This window comes from Carcharodon carcharias, chromosome 6, assembly GCF_017639515.1.
Source record: "Carcharodon carcharias isolate sCarCar2 chromosome 6, sCarCar2.pri, whole genome shotgun sequence".
Classification (NCBI taxonomy): Eukaryota; Metazoa; Chordata; class Chondrichthyes; order Lamniformes; family Lamnidae; genus Carcharodon; species Carcharodon carcharias.
The window spans coordinates 113,994,876-114,016,281 of record NC_054472.1 but is presented as its reverse complement, the minus strand read 5'-3'; the positions used below and the strand labels follow the sequence as shown (position 1 = coordinate 114,016,281).

General features: G+C 42.2%; 1 protein-coding gene across 4 annotated transcripts in view; it reads right to left on the bottom strand.

Moving 5' to 3' along the window:
* garem (GRB2 associated, regulator of MAPK1) overlaps positions 1 to 21,406 on the bottom strand; it is a 134,510-nt gene that overhangs the window by 8,607 nt on the left and 104,497 nt on the right. For all 4 annotated transcript variants that reach the window (XM_041190375.1, XM_041190378.1, XM_041190376.1 and 1 more), the window contains one exon: positions 16,983 to 18,158. In XM_041190375.1, coding sequence (XP_041046309.1) covers positions 16,983 to 18,158 — 1,176 coding nt within the window. The remainder of the gene's footprint in view (positions 1 to 16,982; positions 18,159 to 21,406) is intronic.

Below are 21,406 nucleotides of genomic sequence, written 5' to 3'. Positions count from 1 at the left end.
GCAGGTTATTCTGGTTGGTTGGAATGTGATGATTATATTACCTGTATTCAGGGTTCAATTTTCCCTTAGTTTGGAGAACTGTGCCAAGATATGTCCATGGAATCACAAAATGATATAACACAGAACACGGCCATTTGGCCCATGACACCTGTATTGACTCTTTCCTCACTAAATATACGTTCCATTGAGAAAAAAATTCTCCATGGGAAAAAGGATCCATCCATTGCTGACTAGAGATTAAGAATAGTATTAGATTAAGAGAAAAGTCTCATAATGCTGTGAAGAATAGTGAGCTGAGAGTTGGAAGAGTTTTAAAAACTAGCAAAGGATGACCAAATATAAGAACATGAGAAACAGGAGCAGGAAAAGGCCACATGGCCCATCGAGCCTGTTCCGCCATTCAACATGATCATGGCTGATTTTGGGCTTCAACTCCACTTTCCTGCTGCTCTCCATATGCCTGGATTCCCTGAGATGACACAAATCTGTCTACCTCAGCCTTAATACATTCAATGATGGCAACCCTTTCATGAGTGGGAACAGTTTCTCCATATCTACTCTGTCCAGACCCCTCACAATTTTGAATACCTTTAATCAAATCTCTCTTGGCCTTCTTTTCTCAAAGGAAAACAGTCCCAATTTCTCCAATTTATTTTCATAACCAAACTTCCTCATCCCTGGAACCATTCTCGTGAATCTTTTCTGCGCATTCTCTAATGCCTTCACATCCTTCCTAAAGTGCAGTACCCAGAACTGGATGCAACACTCCAACTGAGGCTGAACTAGTGTCTTATACAAGTTGAAGCATTCAAAAATGGAATTAGATGGTTATTGGAAAAAGAATGAATATGCAGGATTAACGGGAGAAGGTGGGAGAATTGAATTGCTTATTCAGAGTTAGTACAGATACGATGGGCCAATTTCGTCTTTTGCACTACAACAATTCTGTGACACATAAAGGGACAGAATGTAATGAATCCAGGCGTAGTCATTGAGACATAATGCGAAAAGAGGTAGCATGCAAAAAGATGCCATAAAGTGGGCCTCAGCAGACTTTTTTTTTTAAATGCTAAGAAGCTGGGAAATGTTGACATTCAGAGGGATCTGGGTATCCTTGTACATGAAACACAGAAAGTAGCTCGGTCCCTATAGGACAGATAAATGAAGGGTAATCAATCATCTGTTCTCTTCATAAATGCTGCCTGACCAGCTAAAAATTTCCAGCACATTTTTGTTCTCTGTATAGACGAAGCTGAAAATTTGCTGCAGTAGCCTGAACTGTGATGTGCACAAATTGGGTGTCTAATTATGGTGCATCATTTCATTGAGGGCCTTTTCCTTCTGATAATTAAAAGCTTTGAATGCCCAATTAAGTATCTTTTGTGAGATTCTATACATTGTGGAATGGTAGTATTTCCAAAGCACTGATCTAACATTAGAACTTTATGCTTTATTATAAATAATTTATTTTTACATTTTCTAAAATAACAATGAAGTACCAGAACCTAATGAACGCACCGACATCCAGGAAATTATTTATATTACGCCTGTACTGTAAAAAAGAGTCCTGAAGTGCCCCAGAGAGGCATAATCAGAATGTGAACCCTGACCTAAGCACTCGGCCACCAATGATGAGGTCAACTTGGGGGAATGCACAAGAGACCAGAATAATGAGAAAAAAAAACATTCAGCATCTTTCACAACCACAGGATGACCCAAAGCACTTTACAGCCAATGAAGTGCTTTCTGAAATCTAGTCATTGTTGTAATATAGGAAAGGTGACAGTCAATTTGCACACAGGGAACTCCCACAAACAGCAATGTGATAATGACCAGAATATGTTGATTAAGGGATAAATATTGGCCAGAACACCAAGGATATCTCTCCAGCTCTTATTCAAAATAGTGTCATGGGATCCACTCGAAGGCAGGTGGGGTCTTGGTTTAACAGCTCATCCAAAAGATGGCATTGACAGCAGTGCAACATTCCTTCAGTATTGCACTGAGCATCAGCCTAGATTCCTGGAGTGGGATTTGAACCCACAACTTTCTGACTCAAAGGCAAGAATGCTACCACATGACCTACAGCTGACAGTGAAAAATTTGCACAGGTGGGAAGGGTTTTAAAGTTGGAGGAGGAAAGACCATTCAGCTGGACAACAGAATAGAGGCATTATTGGAGGCTGCAGAAAAGGAGGGGTAATGCATCACAGCCAAAGAATGTCTTGAGAGTTAGTTAGGGCTGGTTGTTCAGTGGTGACAGAGGAGAGATTCAGAAAAAAAGTTGTTGGAACTTGAGCATGGATTTGGTAGGCAACAACACTTCCCAGTGGTTTCAAAGAGGAAAAGGAGGTAGGAAATGGAGAACAAGGACTGAAGGGTTGAAGGTGGATTTTGTGAGAAGTGCTGATGGTGGGTTAAAAGGGACAGGGGTAGTAACTGAAAAGGGAGAAACATTTACAATGTCAGATCAGAAATTAAGATCGACAGTTTAGTGAGAATATTGAGTCCCAGAGATGAACTCAGTAGACACAAGGATGGATGGGAGACGAACTAGAAAAGGGGCTCAAGTTCACTGCCAAAGCATGGAGTGATCCTGAAAGAAGGTTTGGCTTTATGAGCATGGGGTAGGTGGGGCAGAAAGCAGGATTGGCAGCTGAATAGATGGCTACTTAGTGGCAAGAAAAATCCATGAGCTCCTTAAACTTATTGAAGGGAAAGGTGGAAGGGACAGTAAAGAGGGGTTTAAGGAGGTACTGTGACATAATGGTATTGTCAGTGAACTAGTATTCAACAGACCCATGGTAATGCTCTGTCGACCTGGTTTCAAATCCTACCATGGCAGATGGCGAAACTTGTACCCAATAAAAATCAAGTGGGACTTGAACCCAGAACTTTGAGACTCAAAAGCAAGAGTACAAAACAGGGAAGGTGATGGCGTAGTGGTATTGTCACTGGACTAGTAATCCAGAGACCCGGGTTTGAATCCTGTCACGGCAGATGGTGGAATTTCAATTCAATAAAAATCTGGAATTATTGGAGCTCATTAGAATCCAGTTGCCGATTGCCAACGTCGATTGTTATCCATCTGGTTCACTAATGTGGTCAAACGCAAGTTACACATTATCACAAAAACAGACCACCCGGCATCAACACCAGCAATCGCAGCCTTTCCTCCTTACTAACATCCAGGTGCTAGTGAGAGCTGTCTCACAGACTAGTTAAGCAACAGCCTGACACCGTCATCCTCACGGAATCATACCTTACAGATAATGTCCCGGACTCCACCATCACCATCCCTGGGTATGTCCTGTCCCACCAGCAGAGGTGCCGGCACAGTGGTATATAGTCAGGAGGGAGCTCCCTGAGAGTCCTCAACATCAACTCCGGACATCATGAAGTCTCATGGCAACAGGTCAAACATGGCAACCCTCCCTCAGCTGATGAATCAATACTCCACAACTTGGAGGGTGGCAAGGGCACAGAATGTGCACAGCATTGCCCAGGTATGTTCTGTACATAAGAGGCAGGACAAATCCAACCCAGCCAAATACCATCTATCAGTAAAGTAATGGAAGGGGTCATCAACAGTGCTTCAATGTCCATCAGCAAGAGTGCTTCTTTGCATCATTACTGACCGAGCTGGCCGAGTCCTTAATGACTAGACTGGGTCTGCAGCAGGTGGTGAGGGAACCAACAAAAGGGAAAAAGCTCGTTCTCACCAATCTGCTTGCTGCAGATGCATTTGTCCATGACAGTATTGGTAGGAGTGACCACTGCACAGTCATTGTGGAGAAGAAGTCCCGCCTTCACATTGAGGATATCCTCCATCGTGTTGTGTGGCGCCACCACCATGCCAAATGGGATAGATTTTGAAAAGATCTAGCAACTCAAGACTGGGCATCCATGAGGTGCTGCGGGCCATCAGGAGCAGCAGAACTGTACTCAAACACAATCTATAATCTCATGGCCTGGTATATCCCCCACTCGACTATTACCATCAAGCCAGGGGATCAACCCTGGTTCAATGAAGAGTGCAGGAGGGCATGCCAGGAGAAGCACCAGGCATATCTAAAAATGAGGGGTCAACCTGGTGAAGCTATAAAACAGGACTACTTGCGTGCCAAACAGCATAAGCAGCAAGTGATAGACAGAGAAAAGTGATTCCACAAACAACGGATCAGGTTGAAGCTCTGCAGTCCTGCCACATCCAGTTGTGAATGGCGGTGGACAATTAAACAGCTCATCCTTAATGTTGGAGGAGCCTGTGGAGTGCAAAAGATAAGGCTGAAGCATTTGCAACAATCCTCAGCCAGAAGTGCCAAGTACATGATCAACCTTGGCCTGCCCTGGAGGTCCCCAGCATCAGAGATGCTAGTCTTCAGCTAATTCAATTCACTCCACGTGATATCAAGAAACGGCTGAAGGCACTGGATACTACAAAGACAATGGGCCCTCTCAACATTGCAGCAATACTACTGAAGACTTGTGCTCCAGAACTTGCCGTGTCCCTAGCCAAGCTGTTCCAGCAGAGGTAAAACACTGGCATCTACCAGGCTATGTGGAAAATTGCCCAAGTATGTCCTGTACACAAAAAGCAGGACAAATCCAATCCGGCCAAATACCACCCCATCAGTCTACTTTCAATCATCAGTAAAGTAATGGAAGGGGTCATCAACAGTGCTATCAAGCGGCATATGCTCAGCAATAACCTGCTCACTGATGCCCAGTTTGGGTTCCGCCAGGGCCACTCAGCTCCTGACCTCGTTACAGCCTTGGTTCAAACATGGATAAAAGAGCTGAACTCCTGAGGTGAGGTGAAAGTGAATGCCCTTGACATCAAGGTAACATTTGACCGAGTGTGGCATCAAGGAGCCCTAGCAAAACTGGAGTAAATGGGAAACAGGGGAAAACTCTCCACTGGTTGGAGTCATACCTAGCACAAAGGAAGATGGTTGTGGTTGTTGGAGGTCAGTCAGCTCAGCTCCAGGACATCACTGCAGGAGTTCCTCAGGGTAATGTCCTGAGCCAAGCCATCTTCAGCTGCTTCATCAATGACCTTCCTTCCATCATAAGGTCAGAAGTGGGGATGTTCGCTGATGATTGCGCAATGTTCAGCACCATTCGTGACTCCTCAGATACTGAAGCAGTCCATGTCCAAATGCAGCAAGACCTGGACAATATCCAGGCTTGGTCTGACAAGTGGCAAGTGATATTTGCACCACATAAGTGTCAGGCAATGCCCATCTCCAACACGAGTGAATCCAACCATCGCCCCTTGATGTGTAATGGCATTACCATCTCTGAATCCCCCACTATCAACATCCTGGGGGGTTACCATTGGCCAGACAATGAACTAGATTAGCCATGTAAATACTGTGGCTACAAGAGCAGGTCAGAGGCTAGGAATTGTGCGACGAGTAACTCCCCTCCTGACTCTCCAAAGCCTGTCCACCAACTACAAGGCACAAGCCAGGAGTGTAATGGAATACTCCCCACTTGCCTGGATGGGTGCAGCTTCTACAACACTGAAGAAGCTGGACACCGTCCAGGACAAACCAGTCCGCTTGACTGGCGCCACACCCACAAACATTCACTCCCTCCACCACCGATGTACAGTAGCAGCAGTGTGTACCATCCACAAGATGCACTGCAGGAACTCACCAAAGCTCCTTTGACAGCACCTTCCAAATCTACGACCACTACCACATAGAAAGACAAGGGCAGCAGATAGATGGAAACACCACCACCTGGAAGTTCCCCTCCAAGTCATTCATCATCCTGACTTGGGAATATATCGTCGTTCCTTCACAGTCGCTGGGTCAAAATCCTGGAACTCCCTTCCTATCAGTACGGTGGGTGCACCTACACCATATGGACTGCAGTGGTTCAAGAAGGCAGCTCACCACCACCTTCTCAAAGGGAACTAGGAATGGGCAATAAATGCTGGCTCAGCCAGTGAAGCCCATATCCCATGAATGAATAAAAAAATACTGAACCACAGTTGGCACTCATGACCCACAGGTGTTTTTGTGACTGGAAGGCTGTTTCAGTGGGGGTTTAGCATGGGTCAGTGCTAGGGTCCTCTGCTTTTTATTGTATATAAACAATTTTAAGTTAAGGAGTTTGCAGATGACACAAAAATTGGTTGTGTGGAAGAAAACTGTAGGCTGCAGACAGGCTGTTGGGGGTTGTAAGTATGGTGATTGGAGTAAGAGCCAGAGTGACAACAAGAGTCTAAAGCCAACAGTAAGAAGTGGTTTTGATATGTTAATGAACCAAGAAGAACTTCAGAGTTTTACATAAAACAATAACAGAAATAGTTTTGAATTCAGTTGTTTTAGTTCAAAGGAGAATTTATGCAAGTTGTAATATAGCATAAGTAAATAAGGTAAAGATAGGGTAAATTTACTGTTTTAAAATACCTAAGAGGTAAAGTAAAAAGTCTAATCAAGTCTGGGAAGAAAGCATTTCTAAAGAGACTGGTTGAAATAATAGAGATCAATGGGGAGGAATACAGTTAAGGAAATACTGAAACCAATGTGAGGGGGTAGCTGTGTAGATCTCCCAAAAGGCAGCAGGGTAGCTGGTCAGACCTCCCAGAAGGGGTGTGAACAAGGCCAAACTGGGAGAGCCAGTTGTTATCAGCCTCAGAGGACACCTCAGAGAAAATAAAAGAGACTGTGGGGTAAAAATTACTGGAATTCTATAGATTTTGAAATCTATAAAGATAGTTGCTGAACAGAAAAGGGGACGGTTGGCTCTGAGGATTGTTAATTTAAGATCCTGTGGAATTGTTTTAAGTACTGTTTACTATGTGAAGCCATTCTTGTGTTTTAGTGTAATTGTGTTTTTTTCTCTCTATTTTCTTTTAATAAACATTTACTTCACTATAAAATCAGCACAAGTAGTCAGGGACATCATTTCCTGATTTCAGATCCTCTCCTCATACTATACAAATTGCAAAAACCGTTTTGGCAGCTGTTTCAAGTTTCCCTCTGGGATTTGGCCAGCTTGGCATTTACCATGAGCTGTGCTATAACAAGTCATACAGGATGCTTTCCTTTATATACTGAGGCATAAGACAGCAGAGCAGAGTTTATGCTAGCACTGTATAAAACAGTTAGGCCACAACTAGAGTACTGCGTACAGTTCTTGTCACATTACAGGAATAATGTGATCGCGCTAGAAAGGATATAGAGGAAATTTACAAAGATATTGCCAGGACTGGAAAATATGAGATCCGAGGAGAGGTTAGACAGACTGGCATCATTTTACTTGGAACAGAGGTTGTCGAGAGCAGAATTAATTGTGATGAATAAAATTACAAAGAGCCTCGATAAAGGGGATGGAAGGATCTATTTCCCTTAGCAGAGAGATCAATAACCTGGGGGCATACATTTAAAGGTAACTGATAGAAAGATTAAAGGGGAGTTGAGGTGCTGAGGGTCAAATTCACAGTCTGAAAGGGTGATAGAGACAAAAAAGTACTTGGATATGCACTTGAAGTTCTGCAACCTACAATGCAATGGACCAAGATCTGAAAAGTGGGATTAAGCTGGACAGTTCCTTTTTTGGCCTGCACAGGCATGATGGATTGGATAACCTCCTCCTGTGATGTAAATTTCTATGATTCAATTCAGTTTATGCTGAATTTGGTCCGAGGGGGTCAGAGTTCAGTGTCTACTAACTTACTGAATCATCCAGCTCTTGAACAGTTCTTTATAAAGGAGTCACAGAAACTTTCATGCCACAATCAAAATGCTTAATTATTTTTATTCATTCATGGATGTGGGCATTGCTGGCTAGGCCAGCATTTATTGCCCATCCCTAGCTGCCCTAGAGAATGTGATGGTGAGCTGCCTTCTTGAACCACTGCAGTCTATGTGGTGTTGGTACACCTACAATGCTGTTAGAGAGGGAGTTTCAGGATTATGACCCAGTGACAGTGAAGGAGCTGCAATATATTTCCAAGTCAGGGGGTGTGCGGCCTGGAGGGGAATTTGCAGGTGGTGGTGTTTCCATGTGTTGGCTGCCCTTGTCCTTCTAGATGTAGCAGTCATGGGTTTGGAAGGTGCTAAGGAGCCTTTGCGAGTTCCTGCATTGCATCTTGTAGGTGGTGCACGCTGCTGTCACAATGCATCGATGATGGACGGAGCATACGTTTGCGGATGGGGTACCAATTAAGCGGGCTGCTTTGTCCTGGGTGGTGTTAAGCTTCTTGAGTGTTGTTGGAGCTGCACTCATCCAGGCAAGTAGAGAATATTCCATCACACTCCTGAATTGTGCCTTGTAGTTGGATTCCTAGCCTTTAAACTGCTCTTGTAGCCACAGTAGTTATATAAAAACCACAGAAAAGATACAGCACAGAAAGAGGCCATTCAGCCCATCATGTCTGCGCAACCCAAAAATAATTTTTTTTTTTAAAAACTAGTTGCCCATTTGAATCCCACCTTCCAGCATCTGGTATGTAGCCTTGCAGATTACAGCACTTTAGGAGCAGATCCAGGTGCCTTTTAAATGAGTTGAAGGTTTCTGCCTCCAATACCAAAACAGGCAGTAAATTCCAAACACCCACCACTCTCTGGGTGATCAAGTTTTTTTCTCATGTCCCCTCTAATCCTCCTACCAATCACCTTAAATCTGTGCTCCCCAGCAATTGACCTCTCTGCTAAGGGAAATAAAGCATCCCTGTCTATTCTATCTAGCCCCTCAGTCTTGTACACCTCAATCAGATCACCCCTCAGCCTCCTCAGTTCCAAGGAAAACAACCCCAGCCTATTCAATCTTTCCTCATAGCCACAATACAACATACTTGTAAATCTCCTCTGAACTCGCTCCAGATCAATTATGTCCTTCATGTATTGTCCCGATCAGAACACTACACGAAATTCCAGCTGTGGTCGAACCAGTGTTTTAGACACTAAGATAAAAGCAAAATATTGCGGATGCTGGAAATCTGAAACAAAAAAAATACCTGGAAAAACTCAGCAGGTCTGAAGAGTCATACAGACTCGAAACGTCAACTGTATTCCTCTCCGCAGATGCTATCAGACCTGCTGAGTTTTTCCAGCTATTTTTGTTTCAGTGTTTTATACAGTTCCATCATTACATCCCTGCTTTTGTAATCTATACCTTGTTCAATTAAGGAAAGCATTCCATATGCTTTCTTTACCACCTTATCCACCTGTCCTGCCACCTTCAGGGACCTGTGGATATGCACATCAAGGGGTCTCACTTCCTCTATCCCTCCCAATATCCTCCCATTTACTGCACATTCCCTAGCTTTGTTTGCCCTCCCCAAATGCATTACCTCACACTTCCCTGGAATGAATTCCATCTGCCACTTTTCCGTCCACTCAATGATTGGTATCATTCTGAAGACAACAGCTATCCTTTTCACTGTCAACTACAAGGCTAATTTTTGTGTCATCTGCAAATTTCCCAATCATGCCACCCACATTTAAGTTCAACTCATTAACATATACAACAAACAGTAAGGGACCCAACACTGAGCGCTGTGGAATGTCACTGGAAGCTGTTTTCCATTCGCAAAAACATCCATCAACCACTACCCTTTGTTTCCTGTCGCTGTGCTAATTTTGAATCCAACTCACCACATTCCCCTGTATCTCATGGGCTTTTATTTTTCTGACCAGTCTGCCACGTGGGAACTTGTCAAATGCTTTACTAAAATCCAAGTAGACAACATTCAATGCACTACCCTCAACAATCCTCCTCGTTACTAACTCAAAAAATTTGATTAAATTAGAAAGACATGCCCTTCCCCTAAAACCATGCTGACTATCGCTGATCAATCTATTCCTTTCTAAGTGACAGTTTATCTCATCTCAGAATTGATTCTAATGATTTGCCCACCTCAGAAGTCAGACTAACTGGCCTATAATTATTTGGTTTATCGCTCGCACCCTTTTTAAAGTAATGACACAACATCCACAGACCTCCAATCCTCTGGTACCTCGCCCGGATCTAATGAGGATTGAAAATTATCTCAGAGCATCCGCTATTTCCTCCCTGGCTTTTTTTAATAGCCTGGGCTACAATCCATCTGGCCCTGGTGACTTATCCAACTTCAAGGATGTCAGTCCCTCCAGTACATCCTCTCTCACTATGCTTATTGTATCTAACATTTCACACTCCTCTTCTTTAACCAATCCAGTTTAACCAGTCCAGTTGAGTTTCTGGTCAATGGTAACCCGCCGGATGGTGATAGTAGGGGATTCAGCGATGATAATGCCATTGAATGTCAAGGGATGATGATTAGGTTCTCTTTTGTTGGAGATGGTCATTGCCTGGCACTTGTGGCGCGAATGTTACTTGTCACTTGTCAGCCCAAGCTTGGATATTGTCCAAATGCAGTAAGACCTGGACATGGACTGCTTCAGTGTCTGAGGAATCACAAATAGAGTTGAACATTGTGCAATCAGCGAACATCCCCACTTTTGAACTTATGATGGAAGGAAGGTCATTGATGAAGCAGCTGAAGGTGGTTGAGCCTAGGACACCACCCTGAGGAACTCCTGCAGGGACGTCCTGGAACTGAAATGATCGATCTTCAACAATTACAACCATCTTTCTTTGTGCTTGGAGTGACTCCAACCAGTGGAGCTTTTTTGAGTCCAATTTTGCTCGGGCTCCTTGATGTCACACTCAGTCAAATGCAGCCTTGATGTCAAGGGCAGTCACCCTCACCTCACCTCTGGAGTTCAGCTCTTTTGTCCTTGTTTGAACCAAGGCTGTAATGAGGTCACGTCAGTGGCCCTGGCTGAACCCAACTGAGTGTCAGTGAGCAGGTTCTTGCTAAGCAAGTGCTGCCTGATAGCACTGTTGATGTGCATGACAGGTACAATGCAAAGAAATTTCAACCTCGTCTTTATGAGCTCAAGGAACTCTGGCTCAGAGTTGATGAGCTGGATTCTGAGTTACGGGCACAGCAACACATTAGGGAGGGGGAGAGTTACCTGGAGGCTGTGTTTCAGGAGAGATTCACACCCCTTAGATTAACTACCTTAAATTCGGCCAGTGGTCAGGGACAGGAGGGTGTGACTATGAGTGAGGCAAACAGAAAGATCCAGGGAGAAGCACTGCAGGAGCTTCAGCCTTTACCCTTATCCAACAGGTTCAAGATTCTTGCTCCGTGTGTGGATGAGAGCAGGGTCTGTAGGGAAGATGAACAAACTGACCATAGCACCGTGGTACAGGGAGCCATTCAAGTAGGGGGAGAAAATAGAAGTGTAGTTATAATCAGGGATAGTATCATTAGAAGAATAGATACTGCTTTCTGTAGCCAGTATCGAGAGTCCCGAAGGCTGTGTTGCCTACCTGGTGTCAGGGTTAAGGATATTTCATCAGGGCTGCAGAGGAATTTGGAGTGGGAGGGAAAGATCCAGTTGTCGTGGTCCATGTAGGTACCAACGATATAGGCAGAACCCCTTTCACTGTTCTGCCTTAACAGAATTAAATTAACTTAACTAAAAAGCAGAACCAGAAAGGTAATAATCTCCGGATTATTACCTGAGCCACGAGCTAATTGGCACAGGGTCAATAAGATTAGAGGTAAATGCGTGGCTCAAAGATTGGTGCAGGAGAAATGGGTTCGCATTCATGGGACATTGGCACCAGTACCGGGGAAAGAGGGAGTTATTCCATCCGGATGGGCTACACTTGAATCATGCTGGGACCAGTGTCCCGGCGAATCGCATAACAAGGGTTGTAGATAAGGTATTAAACTAAACAGTTGCGGGGGGGGGGGGGGGGGGGGGGGGGGGGTGGGGGGGGAGCGAGGTTCAGATGCATGAAAATATAAAAACTCAAAGTTTGAGGAGAGGGTAAGAGTGCAGGTCAGTGATGAGGCTGATTGTCACCAAAAAGTGAAACGAAAGGACAGAGTGTGTGTTTGCCATGTTGCACCAAAGAATCATATAAGAGTAGGAAAATTGACAATAGGCAAACTTAAAGGCTTTGTATCTGAATGCGCGTAGCATTCGGAATAAAACTAATGAGTTAACAGCGCAAATAGAGATAAATAGGTATGATTTGGTGGCAATTACTGAGACGTTACAGGGAGAACAGGTTTGGGAATTGAATATCCAGGGGTACTCAGTGTTTCGGAAGGATAGGCAGGAAGGAAAAGAAGGTGGTGTAGTTTTGTTAGTAAAGGAAGAGATCAGTGCTATAGTGAGGAATGATATAGGCACTGGAGAGCAAGATATAGAGTCAGTCTGGGCAGAAATAAGAAATAGCAAGGGAAAGTAGTCCCTGGTGGTAGTAATCTATAGGTCCCCAAACAGTGGTTCAGTAGTAGGGCATAGTGTAAACCAGAAAATATTGGGAGCATGTAAGAAAGGCATGGCAATAATCATGGGTGATTTTAATATGTATATAACTGGACTAATCAAAATGGTAAAAGTAGCCTCAAGGGAGAGTTCATAGAGTGTATTAGAGATTGTTTTTTGGAGCAATATGTTGTAGAATCAACCAGGGAGCAGGCTATTCTGGATGTGGTTTTGTGTAATGAGATGGGATTAATTAATGATCTCATAGTAAAGAATCCTCTAGGGAAGAGTGATCAAAGCATGCTAGAATTTCAAATTCAATTTGAGAGCGAGAAACTTGAGTCCCACACTAGTGTTCTGGAGTTAAACAAAGGTAACTACATAAGCATGAGGGCAGATTTGGCCCTAGTGGACTGGGCAGGAAGACTACAAGGTAGGACAGTTGATGAACAGTGGCAGATATTTGAGATGATACTCAATTCCTCCCAAGTAAAACATATTCCAAGGAGGAAGAAAGATGGTAAGATGGGAAAAAAGCATCCATGGCCAAGCAAGAAAGTTAAAGATAACTTAAAAGCAAAAACTAAGGCATACCAAATTGCAAAGGTCAGTGACAGGCTGGAAGATTGGGAAACATTCAGAAATTAACAAAGGGTTACTGAAAAAAAATAAAAAGAGCAAAGGTAAATTATGAAAGAAAACTGGCGCAAAATGTAAAAACTGATAACAAAAGCTTCTCCAAGCATATAAAAGGAAAGAGTAGCTGAAGTGAATGTTGGTCCCTTGGAGGATGAGATTGGGAAGTTGATAGTGGGGAAACACAGAAATGGCAGCTTAATCAATATTTTGCCTCAGTTTTCACCGTGGAGGACACTTGTATCGCCCTAATAGTAACAGGTAGCGCAGAGGGTATAGAGGAGGAGGAACTTAGAACAATCACCATCACTAGAGATAAAGTACTGAGAAAACTATTGGGATTAAAGGGTGACAATTCCCCAGGACTTGATGGCCGACATCCCAGGATCTTAAAGGAAATGGCAACAGAGATAGTAGGTGCATTGGCTATAATATTCCAAAATTCCCTGGATTCTGGAATGGTTCCAGTGGATTGGAAAAATGCTAATATAATGCCCTTATTCAAAAAGGGCGGAGGCATAAAGTAGGAAACTATAGGTCAGTTGGTTTAACGTCTGTCATTGGGAAATTGTTGGAACCATTATTAAGGAAATAATAATGGGGCATTCGGAAAGTCAAAATGCAATCCATCAGAGTCAGCGTGGTTTTATGAAGAGTAAATTGTGTTTGACGAATTTGCTAGAGTTCTTTGAAGATGTGACAAGCAAAGTGGATAATGGGGATCTTGTAGATGAAGTATATCTGGACTTCCAGAAGGCCTTTGATAAGGTGCTGCACAAAAGATTAATACACAAGATCACATGGAGTTGGGGTAATATATTAACTTGGATAGAGGATTGGCTAACCAACAGAATGCAGAGAGTTGGGATAAATGGATATTTTTCTGGATGGCAAGCTTGTAGCTAGTGAGGTGCCACAGGGTTTGGTCCTTGGGCCCCAACTATTTACAATCTATATTAATGACTTGGATTCAGGGATAGAAGGTACTATAACTAAATTTGCAGATGACACCAAAATAGGTGGGAAAGTAAGTTGCAATGAAGAAATAAGAAATTTTCAAATAGATATGGACTGGTTAGGTGAATGGACCAAAATTTGGCAGATGGAGTTTAATGTGGATAAGTGTGAGGTTATCCATTTTGGTTGGAAGAATAAAAAGGTGACTTATTATTTAAATGGAAAGAAACTTCAGAATGCTTCAGTGCAGAGGGATCTGGGTGTCCTCGTGCATGAATCGCTGAAAGCTAGTGTGCAAGTACAGCGGGTAATAAGGTAGGCAAATGGAATTTTTGGCATTTATTGCAAAAGGAATAGAGTATAAAAATAGGGAAGTGTTGTTGCAACTGTACAAGGCATTGGTGAGACCGCACCTGGAGCACATGTTTGGTCCCCTTACTTGAGGAAGGATGTCGTTGCATTGGAGGCGGTTCAGAGGAGCTTCACTAGATTGATTCCAGAGATGCGGAGCTTATCTTATGAGGAGAGATTGAGCAGTTTTAGCCTATGCTCACCGGAGCTCAGAAGGATGAGAAGAGATCTAATTGAGGTATATAACATGCTAAAAGGGATAAACAAAGTAGACATGGAGCGGATGTTACCCGTTGTGGGGCATTCTAGAACGAGAAAGCCATAGTTTTAGGCTAAGGGGTGGTAGATTTAAATCAGAGATGAGAGGAGGAATTACTTTTCTCAAAGGGTTGTGAATCTGTGAAATTCACTACGTCGGAGTGCAGTGGATGCCGGGATACTGAATAAATTTGAGGAGATAGGCAGATTTTTAATTAGTAACGGGTTGAAAGGTTATGGGGAGAGGGCGGGAAATTGGAGTTGAGGCTGAAATGAAATTAGCCATGATTGTATTGAATGGCGGGGCAGGCTCGAGGAGCTGAATTGCCTACTCCTGCTCCTAGTTCTTATGTGCTCCCCAAATAGTCAGTTGGTTAAGCCCAGTGAACACGGAGGGGTGCATGAAAGAAAAAGATGGAGGAAAAAAAAAAAATCAGTAAACGTTGGAACAGCAGTCATTAATGACAGAAAACACAATCATGGCAATCAAATATCATGCCAGCAATTACCACCAAAAAATAGCCTTATGGATAAGTAGTGGAAGGTGGCTTGCACCCATGAAATTGTATCCATCTATGCCTCAAGAATGTAGGGCGAGGAAAGAACAAAATTAGCAGCAAACCATCTTTGAACCAGTCTCTACTGCCTCCTTAATTTATAACCATTTTGAGCAAGATGGTTCAGGGCTGAATTATAGGAAACAATGCTATGGAATGGACAAAGACCACTCAAACTCAATCCCCAGTTCTCAATTTATTGATTCAGACCTATAATCCTGATTTTAATAGATTTCTTTCCCGCTTTTCCCCTGGGACAATGTTCGATGTCTACAGCTTTTCAAGTATCACGCTTATGTAGCTATTTTTCATGTATGATGTTGGATAGCAAGCAGTGGCAGACTACTGACCTCATATCTCATCATCTTTGAACTCAATTTTGTCTTTCCTAAAACCCACATAGTATGAGAAAGGGTCAATGGACAGCAGTCAGCAGCATGAATTGTGGCTGATTTTCATGTGCCAGAGACAAATGCAAGCCTCAAAATATTAGCTACTGTAAGAATTAAACCTGGGGCTTTCTGATCTGCCGAGACAATGCTACATGGGTCAGATATCATTTATACAAGAATCAAGAGACCAGGTTTTGAAAGGCTGTAATATAATTTGCCACATTCTTCACAGATGCTGACTGCTTACTCCCACTTAATAAATTTAGTTCCAATGATGAGGAAAAAAATCACGATGCTTGACTGTTAAGCAGTCTTACTTATCTTCCTCCTTTTGTTCTTTACCTCCTCATCCCTGTAGGGGAAAAAACATTCCCCGGGCATTCCCACTGAAAATTATAGCAATTCCTCAAATCCAGAGCGAGAATTTGCTCAACATTTGAGGACATGTTTTTGAGTAAATTTACAGCATATAATATGCCATTGCAGTTAACCATTATAGCAAAACCATGTAACCATAGCAACATACTTAGAAATGCAGTGCAAATGGGCTTGATATGACAAGTGAAAATTACAGGATTGACATTTATTCAGAAGCACAGGAAGAAGGTACTGCTGATTAAAACAGCTCAAACACATTACAATATTGAATAAAATTATTCAATCCTCAGTCCCACTCTAACAGTAAACAATGTTGGGATATTAGGTAGCTTGTAGAGAAAACAAGTAGAGTTTTCAACATGGTTACTGATTTGTGAGTTCTGTAAAAGTATAGCAAAAGGCTGAGGCTAAAAATGTTCAAAGCATGAGTTTTGTATTTTTTTTTAGGTAACATCTCCCCATCTCTCATGACTACAGAATACAGCTAAAGTGCCTGCTGTCCTCGAGTGGCTAACCATTCATCATGTGATCCTGGGCAGTGAGTACTGGCAAGATACTTAACCATTGTGGTGGTAGGGGAAAAGAGGAATAGCCCGTACAATAAAGGCCGAACATATGCATACTAAGTGGTCAATGGATAGCTAATAGATACAGGAGCCTTGCTAACATTTTATCCCAGCCCAAGAATGCCAACACCATTTATAGCATCCCACTGCTTCCCAGCTATGACAGACTCACAGATCAGGGATTATTCCACTTTGATTTGACTCTGGAGCAATGTTGTCATGTAACTGCAAATCACAAATCAAATTTTTAAATTAAATACTAATTTTTTAAATCCTAAGTTCCAAGTTCTGAAAGGAGAAAAATCCAGCATAAAAATTTGCACTTGTGTCATATTTGTTAAAACTTAAATCCTAGTATTTTCCTAGAAACAAAGAACAATTCATTCACTAGCCGAATTCTATGAAGTGCTTCTACATAAAATCAATTACGAAAATGGAAAATCAGCCCAAGGAAGCACCGCAGGAAATTTCACATTTTGCTACTACTTAGTTTTGAATTCTTGAGAACATGCAGACCCTTACATTTCTAAAAATAGTTAAGCATTATGATTGCACAGCATTTAGCAAATTTGCCTCAAGACCGGGACTTACAGCTTCAGACTTTGGAGGCACTGGAGGTGGAGGTAGAGAAATGTCAGATGATGGTTTAATTGTAGACAAAGGACCTGGAGAAGAAAGGGCTGAAGAAGCCAGACATTTGGAGTGGACGGAAGCTCTCTGACCAGATTTCAATCTCTCCCCCAAAGAGAAAAGATCATGTCCACCCCGTTTCCCTGTTCCCTGATCTAACCAGAGCTCTTCATAGGGAAGTTCTGGCTGTGACTGGATTCCAGCAGGTTCTTCAGTCACTTCAGGCAGCAGATAATCACTCCCACTGTCTCCTGAATCTTGAGATGGGAGGGTTTCATGAGAAAAGAGAGTCCACTCACTGTTTGGATCTCTGCAGCCATGTAGATTAACTTCACTATTTCCATGCAAATTGTTTCCATAAACGCATACTGAAAGTCGATGGAAAGACTGTGTCAGTTCTTCACGAGCATAGCTAAGAGAGTTAGGCATGTGACTGTGTCCAGTACATCTGGTCTTCTTTGGACTTTTACAATCTTCATTCCAGTCAGTCTTAACGTCCCGAACTGCTCGTGAGTATTCTTCAATGTCGAATTGTTCCTGACAAATGTTGAACGAGTGTTGAACTGTGTTCTCGTACCACATCTCACCCTTAAGGAGACCTTCAGCTAAGGTAAACTTTGGCACAACTAAATGAAGTGGAAAGTGCATGGGAATCATTTTGTTGTTACGAAGTACACAGCACACTACAACAGTCTTAGTCTGAATATTCACAAACTTATAGCGATGGCCCTCCCGAATTAGGTGCAAATCATAAGGGTTTCGTGGAGGAGCAGATGGCACAGTAACATTTACTGGTAACCTGGTCTTTTCAACAATGTTGCGAATAGTGTGCTCACCCTCTTGCATTTGTATCTCAAGGGGACTACGTGTGCTGAGTCGACCTTTACACTGGAAAGGAAGGCTAATACTTTCATTGGTCCGGTGATTCATACAGATAAGGCAAGGCATCTTTCCTCGTCCAAGCTTGCCAATAGAGTTTAGTTTTCCAATTTTCTTAAAGATAGTGTTAAGTCTTGACTTTTCCTTCGATGTTTTCGCATAAAGGATTTCTGCTTGTCCCATTAGAGTAAGTTCATCACCTGTGCTCAAAGTGATGTTGTATACTTCTGTATCTTCATTGCATTCCCCCGAGGCTACCTAAGGAGGAAGAGCAAATGATTAATCATGTTACAAAGCAGAAATTTTTCTATGGCTTCAATGATTCTAGTCCAAATCTTAATACTTTCAGAGACACTAATCAAAAATTAAAAAAAAAACAAATTAGCATTCTATTTTATATCGTATGATGGGATCTCATTTCCATGAATTTGACATTTCGGAATGAAAACCAACCGCCTTTATTATAAACTTGGTTTGTTGGCAATTTCTGCAGGCCACCATAAATTTACCTTCAAAGCTAAGTCATTTAAACAGCTAAAGTTTTACACCAGAAAGGCAGGCTAGTATTTTCATTGTCCTCACCAAACTCTGCTTGACCAGAATTGGATGAATCAGCTCGCCAGAGTAAACTGGAAACGGCAAGGGCTTTATAAAACAGGAATTTGATGAGAGTGGTAATCAGTACACAAAGTATGTAAGCAATTTGAAATTTAACTTATTTTTCTAACTTTAAAAAACTGCAAATCAGTGACAATTAACAAGCAGCTGTAAGTGGGTCCCGTACTAGTTATAGATTATAGTTAGAAGTTGACTGAATTTGTAAACAGTGCATTTCTGAAAGGCATAGGTGCAAAAAATTTAAAAACAGTATTTCGGAACAAAATTAATATTCCTGGCTATAATATATTCAGGAAAGATCAGGAAGGCAAAAAACAAGTGGGAGGTAGCAGTATTGAACAAAGATATGGTTACAGCCATGAGAAAAGAATAATGTACTAGAGGAGGGGTGTTTGTTTCGCACAAGGGTCTCAATCACAGGGCCTGTAATGCTTTCAAAATTTTTCAAAATCATGAGGGGTCTTGACAGAGGAGATAGGGAGAAACTGTTCCTGCTCGTAAACGGATTGAGAACCAGAGGCCACAGTTTTAGCGTTTTGCAAAAGCTGCAAATCCGAAGTGAGAAAAAACTTTTCCACACAAGAAATAGTTAGGGTTTGGAATGCACTGTCTGGAAGTGTGGTGGAGGCAGGTTCAACTGAGGCATTCAAGAGGACATTGGATGATTATTTAAATAGAAACAATGTGCACAGTTACACAGAAAAGGCAGGAGATCGGCACTGTTAAAATGCTCAGAGAGCCAGTGCAGACATGATGGGCCAAATGGCTTCCTTCTGCACCGAAACATTCTTGTGATTCTATGAGCCAGCAGCAAAAGACACAGGATGCAGAACTCTCACCTTACAGCTGCTGGATGCCAGGCTGGGAGGGGAGAGGGTTCTTCAGCATATTAATACAATTATGTGCATTTGTCTTAGTTAGATCAACATATCTCTTTTGTGCTTAAACAAATTGGGTTGTAAATATTAATTTTTAATATCTGTGAGTACTTGTTAGTTATCAATGTGCTTATCTCTTAATTATGTATGCATGTGTTTATCTGTTTTAATTGTTTGATTTATCTCTTTATAAGTGTATTTTTCTTTGTTATTGGTCAGTGCATTTAAGTATTTTTGTAAGTTGTAAATGTAATTTTGAGAAGCTTTGTCCCCTAACCATTTCCAGTTGCAGCATTCCTCTCAGTTTGTGCGCTATTCAGGAGGGGGTGATGGTGGCATAGTGGTAATGGTCTATGGATTACTAATCCAGAGTCCCAGGCTAATGCTTTGGGGACATGGATCCAAATTCCACCACGACAGCTGGTGGAATTTAAATTCACTTAACAAAAACTAAGGAGTTGAAAGCTAGTCTCAGTAATGACTAAACTATCATCGCTTATTGTAAAAAACCTGTTTGGTTCACTAATGCCCTTCAAAGAAGGAAATTGCCATCGTTACCTGCTCTGGCCTACATGCGACTCTTAACTGCCCTCTGAAATTATCTAGCAAACTGGCTTCAATTCAAGAGCAATTAGGAAAGGGGAGCAAATGCTGGCCATGACAGTGACACCCACATCCCATGAAAGAATTAAAAACTATTTGCCACCTTTTCTTTCCACTATATCTGGGCTTCTTCCATTTTTAAGTTGTTGAAATTGACCCCATTAGAGTGCACTTATCATTGCCTGTTCCCTATAGTTTTCAAAGGGATAATTAGGCTCTGGACTTTGGGTGCTGAGAGAAAGCTAATTCTGATTTCTCTTAGAGACTTTGTTGCCAGTTCTGTTTGTGCAGCAGATCACAAGGTGTTTAAACGCTAATGATCCAGTATGTCCCTGTTCACACAGTACTAAAGCCTGGGCTGCTATCGCCCCTGACTCCCAAACACTCAGTACGCAATACTCCAGCTGAGGCCCAACCAATGCCTTTTATAATTTCATCATTACCTCCCTGCTCTTGTATTCTATGCCCCTATTATTGAAGTCTAATAATGTATGCTTTAGAAACAGCTCTCTCTGCCTGTCCTGCCACTTTTATTGACTGACGTACATATACACTCAGGTCTCTCTGCACCTGCCCACCCTTTAGAATAGTATCCTTTATTTTATACTGTCTCTCTATGTTCTTTGTACCAAATATATCACCTCTCACTTTTCTGCATTGAACTTCACCTGCCACCCATCTGCCCACTCCACCAATGTCAATGTCCTTTTGAAGATCTACACGGTCCTGCTCACAGTTTACAATTCTCCCAAGTTTTATGTCATCCGCAAACTTTGAAATTGTCACCTGCACACCAAGATCTAGATCATTTATGTAGCAGGAAAAGCAGGGTTCCCAATACCGACCCCTGGGGAATTCCATGACAAACCTTCTTCCAGCCCAAAAAATACCCATTAACCATTAGTCTGCTTCCTAACCCTCAGCCAATTTTGTATCCATGTTGTTACTGACCCTTTTATTCCATGACCTATAACTTGCCTCAAGTCTGTGGTGTGGCACTGTATTGAACGCCTTTTGGAAGTCTATATACACATCAACAGCCTTGCCCTCATCAACCATCTCTGTTATCTCACTGGCATCTGAGGTGGTGCCACTGGACCCTTCCACCTCAGGTGGGGCCATGATTATATCCAGATAATAGGTAGGATTTTTTAAGAAGTTGTTTGTAATGCATTATCATAAGTTTTTTTGTAAAGAGAATTGATCTGTTCGAGGTTAAATAGTTTATAAACCTCAGTAGTGGCTTATCTATATTTACTTGATTGAAAACAATTTTTGTACCAAATTTCAATTTCTTTTTAAGAGTTTGTCTCAATTTATGAGTTTGCCTTTATGGCTAGACAGAAATTAATTTGCCAATTACACAACCATTCTGCAAATTCATTAATGCCATCTTGTATTTTTGTT